At 35.8% G+C, this 22548-nt stretch overlaps 1 protein-coding gene across 2 annotated transcripts in view; it reads right to left on the bottom strand.

The window, feature by feature from the left end:
* The window catches only part of NCKAP1 (NCK associated protein 1), a 105906-nt gene that overhangs the window by 26568 nt on the left and 56790 nt on the right, over positions 1-22548 (bottom strand). For both annotated transcript variants that reach the window (XM_027555976.1, XM_027555966.1), the window contains 10 exons: positions 21080-21161; positions 19378-19436; positions 12896-13041; positions 10865-10997; positions 8162-8281; positions 7374-7513; positions 6749-6880; positions 3562-3780; positions 3245-3375; positions 2908-3005 (listed from right to left, as the gene is read on the bottom strand). In XM_027555976.1, coding sequence (XP_027411777.1) covers positions 2908-3005; positions 3245-3375; positions 3562-3780; positions 6749-6880; positions 7374-7513; positions 8162-8281; positions 10865-10997; positions 12896-13041; positions 19378-19436; positions 21080-21161 — 1260 coding nt within the window. The remainder of the gene's footprint in view (positions 1-2907; positions 3006-3244; positions 3376-3561; positions 3781-6748; positions 6881-7373; positions 7514-8161; positions 8282-10864; positions 10998-12895; positions 13042-19377; positions 19437-21079; positions 21162-22548) is intronic.

The following is a 22548-nucleotide window of genomic DNA, read 5'->3' as shown; positions in this document are numbered from 1 at the left end:
GAAGTTTATTCTCAGTTCTAGGCATTATTCTCTATAAGCAACACCAACAAGAGAATTTGTGACAGAAGAGAGTGAGACTAGAAGAGAAATGCAATATATTAAAAACTGCTTTAAACATGTGAAGGGTCATCTTATTACAGGCAGTCTCTACCTCTTGAGGTAACAGTAAGGGCCAATCAAAAATTACTATTTAGATATGAAAGTGAAAGTGAAGTCGCTCAGTTTTGTCCAACTCTTTGCAACCCCATAGACTGTAGCCTACCAGGCTCCTCCGTCCATGGGATTTTCCAGACAAGAGTACTGGAGTGGGGTGCCACTGCCTTCTCCAGGGGATCTTCCCCACCCAGGGATTGAACCCAGGTCTCCCTCATTGTAGGCAGATGCTTTACCAGCTGAGCCACCAGGGAAGTTTAGATATAAACATAAATAGAAATATAGAGTAATTGATGAGATTGCCTCATTTTCAAGATCAACTCACCCACCTAGAAAAATGTATGTTTCTGCACTAGCTAAGAGTAGGTTAGGTGATTGCTAAGATCTCTTTCATGTTTTGAGACAGTGGAGCACAGTACTAGTATAAGCTCTGGAGTCAGGGCGACTCTATATATAGATCAAATATTAAGCGTGTCAGCTTGGACAAGTTAATCTTTCTTGGTTTTACTTTTCTAATCTATAAAATAGGGACAATACCAGTTTTAAGGATTTAAAGGAGTTAATAAAATACATGTAAAGAGCTTAGAAAAGTCCTAGAATACAGTAAAAAATCAGGAAAGCTATCTGTTTTTATTTTTGAACCCAACAAATATTTACCAAGCACCTCTATCTGCTGGACATTAATTTAGCACCAAGGTTTTAAGAGAGTTTTTAATTAAGTTTTTATTCTAGTGAAAGTGACATAAGATGCATGACATGAAAGGTCACAAATAAAGCTAGATTAAAAGAACAGAAAGTAATGGTTGCTATTTTTAAAAGTGTGGTCAAGAAAGGATATTCTGATAACTGAAAAATATATGAATGTTACATAGATACATAGATACATAAGACAGTATCTCAGGGAACAGTACTTTGAGATGACACAACAGCAAGTAGGCCAGCTGGGATGAAGAGTGAAAAAATGTGAGAAAAAGTGGAAGGCCAGATCCTCTTGGCACCTGACAACACTGTTAAGGACATCAGATGCCTTCAACTCTCACAGGTATGTATAGGCCAATTTTTATTATCACATCATACTGCTTAACCTGCCACATTAAATGGCAGAGAAACAATAAAAACACTAACAGTTCTGGAAGTGTCTGAAACAAACAACAGTTAGCAAAAGCTAAATAACTGGACCATAATTCTGCAATGATCTCATCCTGAGAGGAGCAGAAGAAAGTAGACTGGGATGACAGATGTGCTGCCAGAGAACAGGAGGATGGAAAAGAGATCATGAATTTACAGAGGGATTAGTCTAATAAGTAAGAATTACACTGTTTGTAAAGCAAGCAAAGCACCAAAACTAGAAGTGCAATGTTTGTGTATTTAAAACTATATAAGGTATGATATCTGTGCATTTAAAATCCACATTATAAAATAACTAAAGGCTGATTTCTAGCCAAGAATTGCAGATCTTTCTTTTAAAGAAGTGAGAGGATAATGACATGATGAATACTAAAATATTTACTCAGTTCTTATTGTAAGTCAGGGACTATGCTGAGTACCTAAGCAGCTGAAACTTATCACTTAAAGTGATTCTCAACCCAAAGTCAAAGCTCTTAAGTGACAGGACCAAAATCCATGATAGCCTGACTTGAAAGACTGCGTTCTTAACCACTGAGTAATACTGCCTCTCCTTTTAGTTATACTGAGTCTTGCTCTCTACTCACTCAGCAAAACATTAATCTTGCAGGAATTGACTTCACCTGTCTATTTGCCCAATTTTCAGTAAATCAGATGACCTCATTTAGACTTCTTGGGTGCTACACCTGAAATGCCAGCTACTTATTAATCCTATACACCATATTCTTAAGTAATTTAAAATAGAAGGCACAAGTAACCACCAAAAAACTTTCACAAAGAAAAAGCCGTATTTTTAAACGTGTCTTTCCTATTTTGTCTGTAAATTCAAAAATTTTGGTGGCACAAATTTAAATTCTTTAAAAAACTAGATAGCTGTTCCATAGACTCATTCAGTATAAACCACTTTAGCCCTGAGATCTTTTTACAAGACTTCTAGAATTACTTAAAACATTGCTTCAGCTCTTTCACATGTTTATTAAAATGCTATGCACATTTTTCATCCAGTTTAAAAGGCACAAGATAATTTAAAAGACTGGCTAATAATAATAATAAAAAAACAAACAAACAGTGGGAGGTGGGAGGGAAGTTCAAGAGGGAGGGGACAAAGGTATACCTATGAATGATTCATGTTGATGTGTGGCAGAAACCAACACAGTATTATAAAGCAATTATCCTCCAATTAAAAATAAATAAGTTTTTAAAAAGCAAAAAAAAAACAATAAACCTAACAATGTTTATATTGGAATCTGTGGAAAGTAATACATTCAAACTACAAATTTAAACAGATGACTGGCTGGAACTTTGAACATGGTTATTGGAAGAAAGGCATCACAATACAACAGAATGAAGACGACTAACAGTCAAGAAATTTGAGTTTCAGTCTCCTTTAGCCAGTCAATTCACCTCTCTAGGCTTTCTGCTTTATCATTTGTAAAACAGAAGCAAATGAAGATGCTACTGAAACAACTTGCTAGCTCTGTAATTTTGCATAATTTATAAATTTCATATAAATTCATATAGTTTCATTTCATGACAACTTTATGTCAGGTTAAAATAATTAACACTCTAGGTTTGTTTGTTCACATTTTTGAAATATTTTAAAGCTCAAATCAATAAAAACTGTATTACCTTAAGTTCAGCAACTTGTGATGAAATATGCCACATAAGACTTTCACTTAGGAACTTCATACCATATGGGCCAAGCAGCTCCGATAATGATCTCATTTCTGAAAGGAAATGGAATTAATTTTATACTTTGACCAAAAAAAAAAAAATTTAAGAAGCAAATTATTAATTGAAAACTCTAAGAAAAGTCTCTAGAATAAGAAAGAACATAAAGGCCTAGGTAAGTCTAAAATTAATTTTTGATTATCCATATAATTCAATGAAAATAGTCATAATGGAATCAAAACCCAAAAGAATCAAGGTTTCTTCATTCTCTAAAATATGCCAGAGTATTATTCACCTGATATGTCAGAATATTCCTCTGCATTAAATGTTAATTCATTTTCCGTAGGTAAGTTCACAAATGCTTTCATTGCAGGGAAATAAGCTATATGACCATTGCTGACTTGTCTTAACAAAGTTTCCAAATACCTAAGGAGAAGAGTAAATTTGCAACTGGAGAATTTAATTAAAAATTTATTAAGGTATACATTACTGCATATAATTTTAAAGTTAACTAATAACATGAACAAGCATTAATCCATTTAAAATACTTTTGTAAGTCATTCATTACAAAGAAACTTTTTATCATTCCAAATTTCTGAATATGTTTCTTACCAATTTGTGTACAGACTTGTAATGGTTGGTTCTCCATGACTGTCTAAATGTTGTGTTTGTTGAAGAAGAACATTATTAAATACTCTTGTAATATCAATTTGCACATAGTTTTCTATTGACTGGAGTACAGTCATGTATGCTCTTACACTTGTTAGAAGCTCTGATGGTTTTGCAATTTCCTGTGTGGCTTGATTATACATAGTCATTCCAACAATTGACCTGGAGCGGGGATGGTAGAAAAAATTAAAAAGCTCTAATTCTTGTATTTCTGTAAATAGGCCATTCAATCTACAATTCATGAAATTACTACTATCATTAACTTCCAAAGCAACAACTTTAAAAAAGAATATACCTAGTAGACATACAGGAATGAAATGGGGATGCAAGTGATTAAAAAAATACTAAGGGCATCAGCAATAAAAATGATTTAAGAAGAAAGAGGGTTTTAAATATTCCTTTAACATGATATGTGGTCTCCAGCAAGTAAATGGACTATTCAAGTCTACAGCTTGAATTCCTTTAGCACTGTTACACACCAGTAGTTTTTAGGTCTTACATATATTACCTACAGTCTTCATATTTAATAACCCTGCTATGCAGTTATCACCATCATTTCATAGAGGAAAGAACAAACCTGAGGTGCAGAACTCAAGTAAACTGATCAAGGTCACTTTGGAAGTGCATGCATGCGTGTGTGCCAAGTCGCTTCAGTTGTGTCTGCCTCTTTGCCACCCTATGGACAGCAGCCCGCCAGGCTCCTCTGTCCGTGGGATTCTCCAGGCAAGAATACTGGAAGTGGGTTGCCATGCTCTCCTCCAGGGGATCTTCCTGACCCCAGGGTCCGAACCTGTGTTTCCTGTGGTTCCTTCATTGCAGGTGGATTCTTTACTGCTGAGCTACCAGGGAAACCCTAAAATTCCCTAATCATTAGATTTATAAAGATCTTAGACTTGAATCTGTAAGGATAAATTCATAAAGACAACAGACAAACCCCATGACTAGTAACAGTCCCAGAAGAACAACTCAAGATGAAAACTGCTGTCCTTGTACACAGCCACTAAGTCTTTACGATTGTGTGCAAGTGATCAGCAAAAATCAATCAACTAATACTCACAAGCTATTTGTTCTGGCATAAAAATATTTCCCAGGTAAACAAGTATACAGCCTTGCCTTGAACCTGATCACTAAGTAGATGTTTGATAAAAAGAACATCTGCTTCTCTGTGGATTAACGGACCAACTGTTTACAGAAGGAAAACAAGGGAGCTGTAAACTGAACCCTACCTTCCATACAACACTGTACCAATCCACCGAGCCGAGAGTGCTAAGTATCAGAAGCGTAATGTCCTATGGTCTAAATGCTGAAGCAGTTTTGGTTTCACTGTCAGGATGCCTTCCTTACTAAAGAAGAGCAAGAGACTCTGCTCAACACCAGACTGATGCTCAACACCAAGCAACTGATGACTTGACACTCAATTTACTGCCTATTTACATATTCTATTTTCTTCTATAGTTGTTGCAGCTCTGAGTTTTATACAGTTTTATTATTACTCATATTTCTTCACACAATATTACACATAAGGCACAAATACTTGTTAGTGACCACAACCTTTAGCCAAACCTTTTGAAAGTCCTTTGGCAAAATTTCTTTCATAAATTGCTCTAAGGCCTTTAAGAAAAATGTATTGAATCAATCAATATTTTCTTTAATAAATAAATGTGTAACTTTAGAAAAAAGCTGAAGCAACATTTACAAAATTTCTGACTTGTTACATAAAATATCAAGAAACATAACTTATTAAACTAATTAGAATTGAGTGCCTCACGGGTCTAGAATTCTATTGGCATAACAGCATACTTTGGAGTTCACAAGAGTTTCGTGTTCATCCAACCCTGAGGTTTTCACACATTTGACTGTGACCTGCTATACGATATGTGTCTAACATCACCAACTCAGTACACACAAATATATACCTAACTGAAAAGTTCTGTGAAACAATATTTCTACTTACTACATGCAATGCACTGAGTTTTTCCCCTATTTCTGCTTCCTTCTTTCCTTTCCTCCCTTTTTTCTTTCTTTAAATGTTCACTACAACTTTCTAAACTGATTCCATGATCCTACTGGGCTGCCACCTGCCAGCTGACGTATACCAATTTGCTCCAATCTTCTCCTTTTTCTTAGCATATTAAAAAGCAGAGACACTGCTTTGCCAACAAAGGTCCACATAGTCAAAGATATGGTTTTTCCAGTAGTCATGTATGGATGTGAGAGTTGGACCATAAAGAAGGTTGAAAGTGAAAATCGCTCAGTCATGTCCGACTCTTTGCAATCCCATAGACTATACAGTCCATGGAATTCTCCAGGCCAGAATACTGGAGTGAGTAGCAGTTCCCTTCTCCAGGGGATCTTCCCCACCCAGGGATCGAACCCAGGTCTCCCGCACTGCAAGCGGATTCTTTACCAGCTGAGCCATAAAGGAAGCAAAGAGGGCTAAGCGCCAAAGAATTGATGCTTTTGAACTGCAGTGCTGGAGAAGACTCTTGAGAGTCCTTGGACTGCAAGGAGATCAAACCAGTCAATCCTGAAAGAAATCAACCCTGAATATTCACTGGAAGGACTGATGCTAGAGCTGAAGCTCAAGAAGCTCTAATACTTTGGCCACCTAATGTGAAGAGCTGACTCATTAGACAAGACCTTGACACTGGTAAAGACTGAAGGCAGGAGGAGAAGGGGACGACAAAGGATGAGATGGTTGGATGACATCACCGTCTCAATGGATGAGAGTTTGAGCAAGCTCAGAGAGTTTGGTGATGGACAGGGAAGCCTGGTGTGCTACATTCCATGGGGTCGCAAAGATTTGGACACGACTGAGCGACTGAACTGAACTGAACTGAACTGTCCTTTTTCTTACAGGGAAGTTAAGGCTCACAAAGATTAACTAGCCTCTCCGGTGTTACAACGAGTTAATAAGTGTGGGATAAGACTGGGTAATTTAAGTAATTCCCAGTTCACTATTCTTCATACTTACCAGTTATTTTTTTCATACTACAATTTTACTAATTTATATACCATTTCTACTAATGCTTTCCCTCATAAAAGTAAAGACTGCATAGATATGAAGAATAAATTAAAAAAACTCATTAATCTAATCAACAAACAAAAAACAGTTTATATTCTTTCTTACTTAGTAAAGCGGATTTCCAGATGAGAAGTCAAATATTCTCGTGGGGTAAAGGTATGTTCCCAAACCACCATGTTTGGTACATAATTTATAGAGAAACACAACTCGGAAAGTGCAGTGTGCAACTTATCAAGGCTGAAAAACATTAATAAACAGTAAAGAAAAAAATTAACATCTCATAATAGCAATATGAAATTAATTTCATATCAGAATAGTAATGGCAAAATTCAACTTTTCCTCTCTTAAACTGACATGTTCAATATATAACAAGATGCCAAAATAGTGTCAGACATCTAATTTCAAATAAACTGAAAATTACAGATTGCTTATAGTATACCCCCTCCAAATTTTTAGACAGATTCTTGGCCTTCAATATTCAACATATTAAAAAAATGACATCTATTACATGTATTTTCTTCAAAAATCCAAAATAAGTACTTTTGGATTAAATAAGCACTAACTGGCTAATCAAGTTCACAAATGTCAAAAAACATTAACAACTGGGAAATGAAGAATTTACAATTACTAGCATTTCCTCAGTACTAATGCCATACAAAAATGGAAAAACAAAAACCAAAAAACCTCTTCTACCTGTAACAAAAAGATACAGTAATAGTGGATGGCTTACTTGGTCACGACCAGCCTGTTTTTCCTCATGCTTTCAACTCCTGGTTTTTCCCTTTCAGGTTCCCCTTTCTTACCAGTCTGTTTCTTTGACTTCTTATTCACTGCTTGACTGATGGTTTTGGCACAATGCTTGGGCAATAACTAAATTTAAAAATAAATGAAATCATACATAACAATTACTCCGAAAACATTAACTACTGAAACAAACCTTAGCTAAACCCAGACTATGCGGCAAATATACTAGCACTAAGAACAGAGGTAATAAGTGAGACGCAGCATTTACCTAGCCAGCTTGGAGAGCTCATTCAGCTTGGAAAACACAGAAACAGGGAAATCTTGTGTGAAGAGACATTTCATAGAGGTAGTTATATCAAAGCTACAGTTCAAGGACAAATTAAAAAAATACCAGGCAGCGAGGAATAACATTTTACTGAAAGGAAAATGGCCTATGAAGACCAAAACTATGATAGAACACAATGTGCTCTGAACCTCATCAGAATGACTCAGTAGTGGAGCATAAAATGCTGGGGAGAGATGTTCGAGCTACCTTGGGAAGGGACTTGAATGCCAAGCTAGAGGCTGGATTTTAAACCATAACCCTAAAGACAGTGGGACATTTCTTAAAAACCTAACAACAGAGCTTCATAATAAGAGGTAATGAGATTTACTGAGAATTTGAGGATAAGATTAAAAACGGGAAAAAAAAAAAAAAAAAAAACCCAGCTAAGAGATGGTTTTCTTGCCTTCAAGACAATTTTCCCATCTGTAAGGAAACATTTAAATTATTACCTGGTCACTAAGAGTACACTGTTCTGTGCAAATATCAGTGATGAGATTTCGAGCTTGTTTGGCCATTTCATCAAGGAACATATTACATAAGGAAAGACTGCGATCTCCAATATGATGTCTCTGTTAAAGAAAAATAGTAACAAAAACAATAAAAATTATAACAAAGTAATTTGAATTAACAAATCTAGACAAACCTAGAAAGCATATTAAAAAGCAGAGACATTACTTTGCCAACAAAGGTCCATCTAGTCAAAGCTATGGTTTTTCCAGCAGGCATGTATGGATGTGAGAGTTGGACCATAAAAAAAGCTGAGTGCCAAAGAACTGATGCTTTTGAACTGTGGTGTTGGAAAAGACCTTGAGTGTCCAGTCAGTCCTAAAGGAAATCAGTCCTGAATATTCACTGGAAGGACTGATGCTGAAGCTGAAACTCCAATCCTTTGGCCACCTGATGCAAAGACCTGACTCACTGGAAAAGATCCTGATGCTGCGTAAGACTGAAGGCAGGAGAAGGGGACAACAGAGGATGAGATGGTTGGATGGCATCATGGACTCGATGGACATGAGTTTGAGCAAGCTCCGGGAGTTGGTGATGGATAGGGAAGCCTGACGTGCTGCAGTCCATGCAGTCACAAAGAGTCGGACACAACTGAGCGACTGAACTAATTTGAATTAAAAGTTTTTAAATAAACATAGAAAATAAGGTTCAAGTCTATCCTACATAAGAAGTGAAGATGGGAGATGTTATAGATCTCTTTTATCTCTTATAAAAACTAACCTACCATAGACATTTGGATTTTGTTTAACCAAATTCCGACTCCTGAAAGATAAGACATCCCTTCTTCCTGAAAAAAAGGACTTGAACTAGCATTGCTTCAAACTTACTAATTTATTTAAAATGCAGATCTGACTTCACTACTTCTCTTCAATGGCTCAAAAATGCTGAGACTGGAAAGCAAAACAACTAGAGTATAACTCGGGCTCTGTGCTGCGAACAGGATAATGGCAGATGCAGAGACCACATAGGAGGCAGTAACAATCATCCAGGCAAAAGATAATGGGGCTTCTTCAAAGGTAAGAAGAGGCAGGAGTCTGAATACTTATGTAAGAGTAGAGCCAAAAACAGAAAAGGTTTCAAGTTGGGGTAGATGTGGAAAAATTAATGATTCTATTCTGGACATGTTACACTTCAGATGGCTAAAAATACCTAGGTTGCAGTACAGAGAAAATCTAACTTGAAAGGAAAGATCTGGGCTGCAGATATAGATTTAGGAGCCACTAGCATAAACAAGGGAGAAGGCAATGGCACCCCACTCCAGTGCTCTTGCCTGGAAAATCCCATGGACGGAGCAGCCTGGTAGGCTGCAGTCCATGGGGTCGCTGAGGGTCAGACACGACTGAGCGACTTCCCTTTCACTTTTCACTTTCATGCATTGGAGAAGGAAATGGCAACCCACTCCAGTACTCTTGCCTGGAGAATCCCAGGGACGGGGGAGCCTGGTGGGCTGCCGTCTATAGGGTCGCACAGAGTCGGACACGACTGAAGCAACTTAGCAGTAACAATTCGTAAAGATAATAATAATGCTACTGCTCTTTGTAAGTTTCTTTTCTATAAGTTCTGTAGTTCTAAGTAAAAGGATTCAACACTAAGCTATTTTTTTTTTGAGGGGTGCAGAAATTTATTAGAAGCCAAGACATGTCCTTTGGGGTTTATACATGTCATAATCATTTTTTTTTCATTTCTTATATGATATTATACATGTTTCAATGCCATTCTCCCAAATCATCCCACCCTCTCCCTCCTGCAGAGTCCAAAAGACTGTTCTATACATCTGTCTCTCTTTTGCTCTCTCACATACAGGGTTATCGTTACCGTCTTTCTAAATTCCATATATATGCATTAGTATACTGTATTGGTGTTTTTCTTTCTGGCTTACTTCACTCTGTATAATAGGCTCCAGTTTCATCCACCTCATTAATACTACTTAATTTTAATATATACTTACTATACTCACTAAGAGTTATTTTTCTTCTTGGACGATTAGAAGAAATACTGAGAGTACATTTTTGATAGATACTTGGTATGTGCAAAACTACAGAGTACTTTAATTACTCAGTAACTGTGTGTGCCAGTATGTGTGCCACCGGCAAATCTCAATTTTACTTACTGTATCTATTATATTAACAAGTCAGTGAAATTCTTCTTTGAAATGCTTATATTTAGCCAGCAATGTCTCCATTCAATTTGCAAGTATTTTCAATGAGCATTTCAGAGAAAACTAAGCATATAAAAATCACTCATTATACGTAACTTTACCATAATATTAATGCCTGACTCACTATTTATTTTAATAAAGGTTAATTTCAAGTGGCTTTATGCCTGGGAAATCCCATGGACAGAGAAGCCTGACGGGCCACAGTCAATGGGGTATCAAAAGAATCAGACACGACTGAATGACTAAATAACAAGTGATTTTGTGATGTGTTCTTAGAAACATGTATCTGTATTTATCCAATCATTTAAATAAATATTACATCATATGCCTAATCAAGCATTCTTCTGACTCTGCACAGAGATACATTAGGTGGGCAAGTAGGTTAGGTAATTATGACTTTGTGAGTCTTTGTGAAATTTGGTCAGCTGTATGCTTGGAGTAGCTTATTCTGCATACTATATTAATCCCAATACTACTCTGAAATTACCTCTTCTGGACACAGTTCATGTGTGCAACTCATAAAATGAGTGCAAAGTAGTGGAAATGCAATTGAGTATCTTGATTGAGAGGGTAACTCCAAACACTGCTGAAACATCTTCTCAAAAGCACGACTATAAAAACTATAAGGAAACAAATTAAAAATCAGAATCATAATTTTTATAGTTAGTTTAATTTGATTCAAGTAAATGAAAATTACCAACTGTAGCATTTATTCTCGTAGGAAAAGTTATTTTTCCAAAGAGTTCTCTTACATATTAATAACCATTTCAGAGTTATAAAATATTATTTCTATAACATTAACGCATTTAAAAATAAAAGTTAAAGAGAAAATAAACCATATCTATGGCATTTGAATATATACCACTCGAACCTTACAGCATCAAAAGTCATCAAAGCTGAGTCACTATCAATTGTAAGAAATACCATTATTTTATGTACCACTAAGAAAAATATTGTCAATTAAACAATAATACACCATCAACTTTAAATTATTACCAGATTGAAGAGATGTTAAATCTAAAAGAGTATGAGGTGATAAAATATAGATTTAATACACTTCGAATAATAAAACAAACAGAAGTAGTAAACATGTCTTTATTTTGGATGTGACAAAGTAAGAATGTGGTTAAGACCAAGTATGAATATAAATTAATTAAATGACTGAAAATTTGCAAGTTTTAAACATTATTCAAAGTGCCTTATTTCCAGGAAAGAGAAGAGGAATTTATTTTTTTCTTTTTGAAGTTAATTTATTTGGCTGTACTGGTTCTTAGCTGCAGCACGCAGGATCTCTGGTCTTCAATGCAGTATGTGGGATCTAGTTCCCTGGCCAGGGATAGAACCTGGGTCCCCTGCACTGGGGGTACGCAGTCCTAACCAATTGACAACCAAAGAAGTCCCCAGAAGAGGAATTTCTAATTGCTGTATCCTTCTTTTACAATATACAGCTCAAAAATACCTAAACATAAAATGTTACATTTTCTTTTCAAGGTAGCCTCTGGGTCAGACAATAGGATAGGGTTCCAAATCTTAAAACTCTTACAAACTTGTTACATAATAACTATATTTCCTGAGTTCCTTTAAGAGATCCTTATGTCTTCCCTGCCAAGTAATTTGGATTTTTTCTGCAAAACTGCTAATTAAAGCCCCACTACAAACTGCAAAAATCAGGGTTTTTTTTTTTTTTTTTTTTTTGGTTTTCTCCCCAAAACAAAATTATTCACAAGCTTTTCATAATGACATCTATTCAATACAGAGAAACTACTACCACTATCCACTGAGAGTATTTCAGCATTTTAGAATTAAAGGAACCTACCTACCACGCTATTCTCATCAGCTTCCCTAAAGGAAAAAAGATCAAGAAGCAGAAACAGAGTGGACACTGTACAGCTTTGAAATCAGAATACTTAAGTTTGAGTCCTGACACCACTGTTTATTAATTTTATCACAATCAAGTTCACTTATTCATTGAAATACTTATTAAGCACTTACTCTGTTAAGACACTAAGGAAACAAAAACTTGACCTCCTTCAAGAACCACATAATGTGGGGAGAAAAGGAGGAGCTGCAGACTACTAAGAATAACAAAAGAACTTATAACAGAAGCAAAGGAGAGTGGAGCACAGTGGAGGGGACTGTCACCACATTATCACAATATTAATATCTAACAATACTACAGAGGGAAACCACGTGGTATTTAATTGCCAACATTTGCTCTAGTTGACCCCAGTCCAAATTTTTTTTCCTTTAATGACACAATTTGAAGCGATTGTTTTTCACTTCTTCAAAGAAAGCATAAAAAACAAATTCACATCAGTAAAAGGTGCTCCTATAGAGAATTAAAAACAGACATAAAACCCCAACATAGTAAACTTCACTACTGGCAGGTTGTTCTCTATTCCCTTGATTCTTAGAATCTCTTAGTAAACTGTCTTAAGCACCACACTAACGTAATCAAGAAACACATCTTTGGATAATAAAAATTTCAAATTCTAATTTAAAGAAAATTACAACATACCAAAATATGGACAGATCTGATGTTTCCACCAACATTTCCACCAAGGAATCTACCATTTTTGTGTGAAAAATTATTGTATTCATCATCTTTCCAAGTTCTCTGTGATCTGAAAGGCTAAGTGAAGCCTTAGAGACACTAGTATATGCCTGAAAAAGTAAAGAAAGAAACAAATGTAGTTTAGGTAATGACTTCAGGTATAGACCAAGTCTATAGGAAAAAAGAAAAAATACCCACTATTGAAGAATATTTAAAGTTTATTAAGAACATCATCTTTTAAAAACTGTCTACCGTGATTCAAACTTAAAATTCCTATCAAGAATTTCTTTATTACAGTAAACTGAAATACTATTCTTAAAACAGAATCTAATACATGGGTCATTCAGCTTGAACTCCTAAAGCAAGTGAAGCTACATATCAAAGATACAAAACAATGAATTGTCACATGGTGTCCCTACCAAGAGAAGTTTTCGACTTAGTTCAAGATAAAACACATATTCAAAACAGTAAGATGAAACTTAAGTACTGCACATGTTGACTCAGGAAGGTTTTTGATTATACTGAATCATTAAAAACTGGAGAGCATAACACACCGTACTAATTGACGAACTCTAGAGAAGCATTCTGAAGGTGGTAAAATTAGTGTTAAGTTGATAAAAAAGGCGACAGGTCTTAACCAAAACCATCAGGACAGGTTGTGAGGGAAAGAAATTCCACTAAGAGGTACCAACGCACTGAAAACAAAACCTGCCCTTGGGTGGTGGACATTTCACAAGCAAGGAAAACAATACGAGGGATGCCTACAGAATAAACATCATATATCATGCTGAAGAATTTGAACTTTTTGATAAATCACCAAAGAGTCTGTGTGATGGATAATAACTGCTTAGAAAGATTGTTCTATGCTGAGGTGGAAACAGAGAGGAGTGGAGAGGGAACAGGAGGCAGAGCTTCTTAGGAGGCAGTGGTGGTAACAATCCGGACAGGATAATGAGATGGTCCAGGGTGGTAAAGCTCAAAAGTGTTTAATCAGGGGAATGACTAGACATGGTAGGCAACACAAGAATTATGGTTGATGACCACGGTCCTGGCTTTTGGGAGGCATTCTTTCATGAATCTCACGTGTACTTACACACCTTGCTGGATACGCCAAGAAAGCACAGCCCAGACCACTCACTATCTCAGCCATTTCTCCAGGCCTTACAGCTACCAAACTTGAGAAAGAAAGTAATGTGTCCCTCTGGAACAAAGAGCAAATATGCTTCCTGTTGATGATGAAACAGAGGGTTCCTCAAACTCAGTCCTCCTTAGCTTAAGACGTGCCCAATGCATACACAGCATTCATCTGGGTCTCTCTGCACTACCCCCAAAAGACATGAAAGCAAGGGAAAAATAATGTATATATCTGGATGCTCATGGCACTTCCTGTGCAGTGAATTAAGTTCTCTGTCTCTAATCCAGGAGCCCCATGTCTTCTGCTAGCACCCATGAAACAGTAAAAGACTAAACAATTATTGCCTTTTAAGTAAGATAAAAATCAAATCTCAGTCTCTCCAGTGGGAAAAGGTCACTACACAGATGAGGTTACCATTCACTAAGGCAGGCGCATCACAAAGCAGAGCTCTATAATTTGATGTTTGTGTCTTCTACCAGAAAAAGGGAGAAAATGAAGAATGTGATGGCAATACAGTAATGGCAAGATGTATTCTGGACATTCATCACAAACTAAGTCTAACGGAAGTATAATTTACCTTTCATCAGTTTTAAAGTACAAAGAGGAACCAGTAGTGGCCATGAGTTCAATAAAGACTTCCACTAGCTGAGAATAATTTTAAAAATTCTGAATTAAAGTACTGTGAAAATAAATTCAGATGAAATGGATGGTGACAAAATGAGACAATTTAATTAAAAACTCATTTGAAATGCTTGACAACAGTGGAAGAAGAAACACACGTCATTTAAAAAAAAAACAAAAAACTGGTTTAAATAAAAGTCTAAAATATGAACTACCCAAGTAAATTAGAAGGCAAAGAGAATCAGTGACTGAAGATACTTAAGAGACTAATGGAACAAACAGCAGAATGAGATCCTAATTTAGGAAGAGAAAAAATGGCAGAGAATACATGTAGAGAGGGAGAACTCTTCTTTTAAGACTCCAAAGACCCCAGTGACGGTAACAAAGCGTACTATCACATTCCCTTAAAGGCTTATTCTTCTAGCCCTGCCCTACTCAAGAAGTGATACAGAGCTCTACATCTCTCTCTGGCCATACACTTACACCTAGTAACTCTTATCCTTCTACCAGATCACTGATCAAACTCAGATCATTCATATCTTTTGTGAAGATATTTTTCTTCCTGTAGTAATATTTTACATTAAGAAGGCTCTTTTCTTGCCCTTTCCTGTGTAAATGATTCTCCTACTCCAACTTGACCCATCTTTCAATGCGTGGGTAACAAGCTGTTTTCTCTACGAAGCCATTACTAGTAATTCCACTTGAAAAAACAACTTTCTCCTTCCTAAGAAAACTGTAATTAATTGATAATCATACTCTGTCACTGTACTGATAATCATACTCTGTCATTCTAACTTAAGCTTTTAAACCATTTAATTTTCCCTATCTTTTATGCCTTGTCTCCAAAGCCAGATGTATAAAATATCCAAATGAGGATTATACTCAACTATGTAAGTTGTCAGTATTTTATCTCCCACATCCTGTAGCCTAGTCTGTGATCTTGAAACCCTAACAGTTGACTTGCTGTTAGTCATCTATGCAAACATCCTAGTTTCTGGACACTGCCTTCTACCTTGCATTTGTGTCCTCTTTTCCTAGTTAAGGCTTAGTTTTATGTCCCATTACTTTCATCCTTGGTATGTTTTGACCTATTCTCACTATAAAGTGAGAGTCTAATACACAACAGAAAGGAGTTGAGTGACTATTTGTCCTAATCATGGTTGAGAGCAATGCTATGCATTGAACTGTCATTCCCAAAAAGATATGTTGAAAGCATAATCCTTAATACTTCAGAATGTAACTTTATTTGGAAGTAGGGTCTTAACAGACATAAGTTAAAATTAGATCATTAAAATGGACTCTAATCCAGTATGAACAGTGTCTTTATAAAAAGAAGACATTTGGACAAAGAGATAAACAAAGAAGGAAGATGATGTGAAGAGAGAGAGCGATGTCATTAGAGCATTCTATCTATAGGCCACGGGAAAACAAAACATTCTCACAAAGGGATATATCAACTCTATACCCCTAATGCTCACTCTAAAGCTTCAAACATTGCTGTATGACTGCAATAGACAACGGTAAAATTCTCAAGTGAATTTTTCAAATGAGTAAGTCTAATAATTCTGGAAGTATTCAATAAGGGTTATTTGAAAGTCATCTAAATCTGTAAAATTCTCTGAACATAAATGTTGGTTTAGGAACTCCCACAAACTGAGAGTAAGAGGCTGAAAACAGTTCAAACTTTGTGACGATGACTTTCAAATTTTTTAATGTGTATGTATCCTTTGGCACAGTAATTCTATTTTCAGTCATTTAATAAGCATGACTTACATACTGTTTCGTGTTTTTTTTTGAACAAGAAAATGTTAATTTCTAAACTTTATTTTTAACTAGAAGAAAATAATGTATAATATATCTCAAGTATCTCAAGTATTCTTCCCTGATCTCCCACTAATCAGCTCTGCGATTTCAGGGAAGTTACTTAAAACATTACTAATTATCAACTCATATCTGTTACAATGGCTATTATAAAAAAGGTAATATATAAAGACAGTTGGTGAAGATGTGGAGAAAAGGAAATCTTGTTTATCAATGGTGGGAACGGAAATGGGTGCAGCCACTGTGGAAAACAGTACAGAGGTTCCTCAAAAACTATGAACAGAACTACCATATGCTCCAGCAATTCCACATCTGGTATTCATCTGAAGAAAAGGAAAACACTAACGCAAAAAGACATCTATATCCCTTTGTTCATTGCAGCATTATTTACAATAGTCACAACATGGAAACTACCCAAGCGTCCACTGATGGATGAATGAATAAAAAAATTATGGGGTACACACACACACACACACACACACACACACACACACACACATAACTAGAAATATTATTCAGCCATGAAAAGAGAAAGGAAATCTTGCTATTTGTGACAATATAGATGGGCCTTGAAGGTATTGTGCCTAATGAAAGAAGTCAGAGAAAGGCAAATATCATATGATCTCTCACTTACATGTGGAATCTAAAATGACAAAAACAAACCAAAATGAACAGAAGAAAAATCCAAACTCACATATACAGACAACAGATTGGTGTTTCCCAGAGGCAGGGAGTCAGGGGTAGATGAAATGGGTACAGCAGTCGTAAGATACAAACCTCCAGTTACAAAATAAATATATGCATCCTGAAGAGCAAAGTCAAATGGGCCTTAGGAAGCATTACTATGAACAAAGCTAGTGGACCTGATGGAATTCCAGCTGAGCTATTTCAAATCCTAAAAGATGATGCTGTGAAAGTGCTGCACTCAATATGCCAGCAAATTTGGAATACTCAGCAATGGCCACAGGACTGGAAAAGGTCAGTTTTCATTCCAATACCAAAGAATGTTCAAACTACTGCATAATTGTACTCATTTCACACACTAGCAAGGTCATGCTCAAAATCCTCCAAGCTAGGCTTCAACAGTACTTAAATCAATGTACAAGCTCAATTTAGAAAAGGCGGAGGAGCCAGAGATCAAAGTGCCAACATCTGCTGGATCACAGAAAAAGCAAGAGAATTCCAGGAAAACATCCACTTCTGCTTTATTGACTATGCCAAAGCCTTTGACTGTGTGGATCACAACAAACTGTGGAAAATTCTTCAAGAGATGGGACTACCAAACCACCTTACCTGCCACCTGAGAAACCTGTATGTAGGTCAAGAAGCAACAGTTAGACCCAGACATGGAACAACAGACTGGTTCCAAATTGGGAAAGGAGTACCTCAAGGCTATACATTGTCACCCTGCTTATTTAACTTATATGCAGACTACATCATGCGAAATGCTAGGCTGGATTGAACCACAAGCTGGAATCAGGATTGCGGGGAGAAATATCAATAACCTCAGAAATGCAGATAACACCAACCTTATGGCAAAAAGCAAAAATGAACTAAAGAGCTTCTTCATGAACGTGAATGAGGACAGTGAAAAACCTGGCTTAAAATTTAACATTCAATAAACTAAGATCATGGTATCCAGTCCCATCACTTCATGGCAAATAGACAGGGAAACAATGGAAGCAGTGAGGGACTTTATTATTTTGGGCTCCAAAATCACTGCAGATGGTGACTGAAGCCATGAAATTAAAAGATGCTTACTCCTTGGAAGAAAAGCTAGACAGCCTATTAAAAAGAAGAGACATTACTTTGTTGACAAAAATCCATCTAGTCAAAGCTATGGTTTTTCCAGTAGTCATGTACAGATGTGATGAGTTGGACCAGAAAGAAGGCTGAGAACTGAAGAATTGACGCTTACAATCTGTGCTATTGGAGAAGATTCTTGACAGTCCCTTGGACTGCAAGGAAATCGAACCCAGTCAATGCTAAAGGAAATCAACCCTGAATATTCATTTGAAGGACTTACGCTGAAGCTTCAATACTTTGGCCACCGGATGCAAAGAGCTGACACACTGGAAAAGATCCTGATGCTGGGAAAGATTGAAGGCAGGAGGAAAAGGGGATGACAGAGGATGAGACGGTGGGATGGCATCACCGATTCAATGGACATGAGTTTGAGCAAGCTTTAGGAGATGGTGAAGGACAGGGAAGCCCGGTTTGCTGCAACAGCAAAGTGTTGGACACAACTGAGCAACTGAACAACATGGGCTTCCCTGTTATGATAAAGACACTACCTGCAATGCAGGAGACTGGGGTTCAATTCTTGGGTCAGGAAAATCCCTTGGAAAAGACAATGGCTATCCACTCCAATATTCTTGCCTGGAAAATCCCACGGACAGAGGAGCCTGTTGGACTGCAGTCCATGTCGGGCATAACTGAGTGACTAACACTTTCATTGTCTTTCATGTGATATATAGGATGGTGACTATAATTATAATTAATAACACTGTATTATATATTTGAAAATTGTAAAGCGAGTAAATCTTAAAAATTCTCATCACAAGAAAAAAATAAACTTGTAACTACATATGGTGATGAATATTTACTAGATTTATTGTTGATCATTTCAAAATACACATATATACTGAAATCATTGCTGCATACCTGAAACTAACATAATGTTAAATGTCAATAATATCTCCATTAAAAAAAGGTTTTTCCTTGACGTAAAGACTATGTTAGTTATAACAATACAAAAGAAGTCTTTTCAATAGGTATACAAGGAATATTTTTTCATATTAAGTTATGCTCTCATGTTAACTGAGGTATTCAATAACAGAACGACAATGAAAATTAATGTTATTCTTACCTGTAATCGAAACCAATCTAATCTCATTCCTCTGAAATCAAATACTTCCCCATCTTCAACTACAGTAACAGAAAAAAGATTACAAAGCTAATTAATATTTTCCAATAACTTAAATCACACTTTAAAATTTAAGGGCTAGGACAATTCCACTTCTGGATGTATATACAAAAGAATACACCCATGTTCTTGTGTACACCAATATTTACAGCAGCATTATTCACAACAGCCAAAAAGTAGAAGTAACTAAAAAGTCCATAAACAGTGGATAAACAAAATATCATATATACACACAATGGTATATTATTCAGCCTGAAAAAGGGAGCAAATATTGTAGCATGGATGTCATGTCATGGATGACATGTTGAGGGAATGCTAAGTGAAATAAGGTAGTGATAGAAAGACAAATATTGTACAATTCACTTATGTGCAGTATCTAGAATAGTCGAACTCATAGAAACAAAGTAGAATAGTGGTTCCAGGGGCTGGGTGAAAGGAAAACGGGGAGTTGTTACTCTATAGCTACATTTTCAATTTCGCGGGATGAGAAGTTCTGAATATTTATTGCACAACTATGTCAATACACTTAACTCTACTGAACTGTACACTTTTAAGTACTTAAACGTAGTTAGAAATGGTAATGTGGTAAATTCTATTTTACGACAATTTAAAAATGATAGCTAAGAGTGAAATAATTCTCATATCCTATAAAGGTGATGAGGCAGCTGTGCTAAGAGAAGGGTAGTGTACAGATTTCTCTCTAAACCCCGTGATTCTCATTTTGCTTACATGTCAACTCAAAAGTACCTAAAACAGAGCATGAGGAATCCTGTGAATAGAAACTTTGGAAAGCATGCTGAAGTCCCACAAAGTAACTTTATTTTAACCAAATATCATCAGGCACGTTTATAGCAGATTCATTATATAAGTATGTTTAACTTAATTTATCAATTTATAAGTTTATCAAGTTATCAATTTATCAAGTTATAAGTTTATCAATATTAAGTTTGATAAAACAAATTTATTACTCAGAAATTTTGAAGGTTTCTGATAGTTTTTATTTAAAGAATATAAAACTAAAATATCCAGTCTACTGGAATGGAGGAGTATTCAACTAATGGAAAGGCAGTCTATGATATGACACCAACTTTTGAGATTGACAGATCTGAACTTAAGTTCCTATTCTAGAACTTAGTATCTGTTAAAAAGTGTGGGCAAACCATGTTGAATTAAGGTTAACCTTAAGCCTTAAGGCTTAAGTTTCCAAATGTGTTAAAAGTAATTAACAACTTTTTAACATTGATGAAGATTGAATAAGATAATATATATAAAGTGCTTGCCCAGATTAATCATTTCATTGATTACTGTCATAGGTAATGCCTGGACCGTAATATAAACTTTATTATGATATAGGGTGCTCATTTTTCTTTTTTATAATTACAAAATACCTTTTGCCTCAAAAATACCATTTTGCCTCCAGCTGAATATGAAGAAATGTCAAGCTATACTTCTTGTAAATATCACCACACATCCATCTTCGAAACCTTTGCTTCAGAGCAAAGTTAAAACAAAAGAGAAGAGATTAAATATGCTCCAAAGTAGGATAAGTAATACTATAAAAACTAACTGCTAAGTCCTCTCCTCGTTAACAGAATTTGAAAACCTAATGGCAAGAAAATACATTTCAATTTAAAAGACTTATTACCTTGTTTTACACTTAGAGAAGTCATAGTGTTAACAAAAGAGGACATGATGATTGATTCATCTTCAGGGCAAACAGAAAGATTCTGGAAAAAAAAAAGTGATAAAAATAATGATTAAAAACATCTAGTTGGGAAAAAATTCACAGGTCCATCAACTAGTAGGTGGATAAACTGATACATCCATAGTTAGAATTTTTTTAAGCAATAAATAAAACTGGAATGTTTATACATACAGTAACATGGATGAACTCAAAAACATGCTAACTAAAACAAATGAAAAACAAGGATGATTTCATTCACATGAAAAAAAAATTTTTTTTCAAGGCAAAAGTGACAAAAAAGCAGACAACGGGTTGTTGAGGATCTAGAGAGGGAATCAACTGCAAACGTGCACAAGAAAATTTTTAAATGTTGGAAATGTTCTTTATCTTGACTGGTGGTGGTGACATGAATGTATACAGCTGTCCAAATTAAAACAGTACACTTAGAACAAGTGATTTTTATCATGTATAAATTTTACCTCAACAAAAGTAGCACCAAAAAAAGCCCTCTGAAAATTGCTTAAAAAGTGAGTATTTAATAAACTATATCTGAAGTAGATGCTAAATGATAAACTTTTTAAAAAAGTATATGCTTATTAGCTCACAAAAACCATAGTTTTCACAACATTAAGACCTGTACAACCATGTAAATGCACACAGAGTTCTATACTGTACAATTAAAAATAGTTAAAGTGACAACTTTAATGTTACATACATCTTTACCACAATTTTAAAATTTAAATTTAAGTTACCATTTTAGCCAATATTACAATGAACTATTTTCACAAGTTATCTTAGTTTTAAATTTAAATCCTAGCAAATGGTTAAAAAACTATGCATGTAAATACTGTACTTGCGGGTGGTAAAAAGCTCAGGCATTTAACACATTTAAACAGTGTTATTTGAATGTGTTATTACACATGTACTCATGAACGGTGCGATACTGATCAAGTCACATAGGGTCTTTTTTCTTCACTATACCTACCCTCAGAGCTGGTAATATACTATGGATAAATGTCCATTATTAATACTAGTATCAGTATTGCTGTTGCTACTATTACTGTATCAGAAAAATAAGAAATTAATTTTCTCAGTTCAGTTCACTCAGTCTTGTCCGACTCTTTGCGACCCCATGAATCACAGCACGCCAGGCCTCCCTGTCCATCACCAACTCCCAGAGTTCACTCAGACTCATGTCCATCGAGTTGGTGATCCCATCCAGCCATCTCATCCTCTGTCGTCTCCTTCTCCTCCTGACCCCAATCCCTGCCAGCATCAGGGTCTTTTCCAATGAGTCAACTCTTCGCATGAGGTGGCCAAAGTATTGGAGTTTCAGATTTAGCATCAGTCCTTCCAATGAACACCCAGGACTGATCTCCTTTACAATGAACTGGTTGGACCTCCTTGCAGTCCAAGAGACTCTCAAGAGT

Source organism: Bos indicus x Bos taurus, chromosome 2, assembly GCF_003369695.1.
Source record: "Bos indicus x Bos taurus breed Angus x Brahman F1 hybrid chromosome 2, Bos_hybrid_MaternalHap_v2.0, whole genome shotgun sequence".
Classification (NCBI taxonomy): domain Eukaryota; kingdom Metazoa; phylum Chordata; class Mammalia; order Artiodactyla; family Bovidae; genus Bos; species Bos indicus x Bos taurus.
Note: the sequence above shows the minus strand (reverse complement) of the source record. Positions and strands in the feature narration are given on the sequence as shown.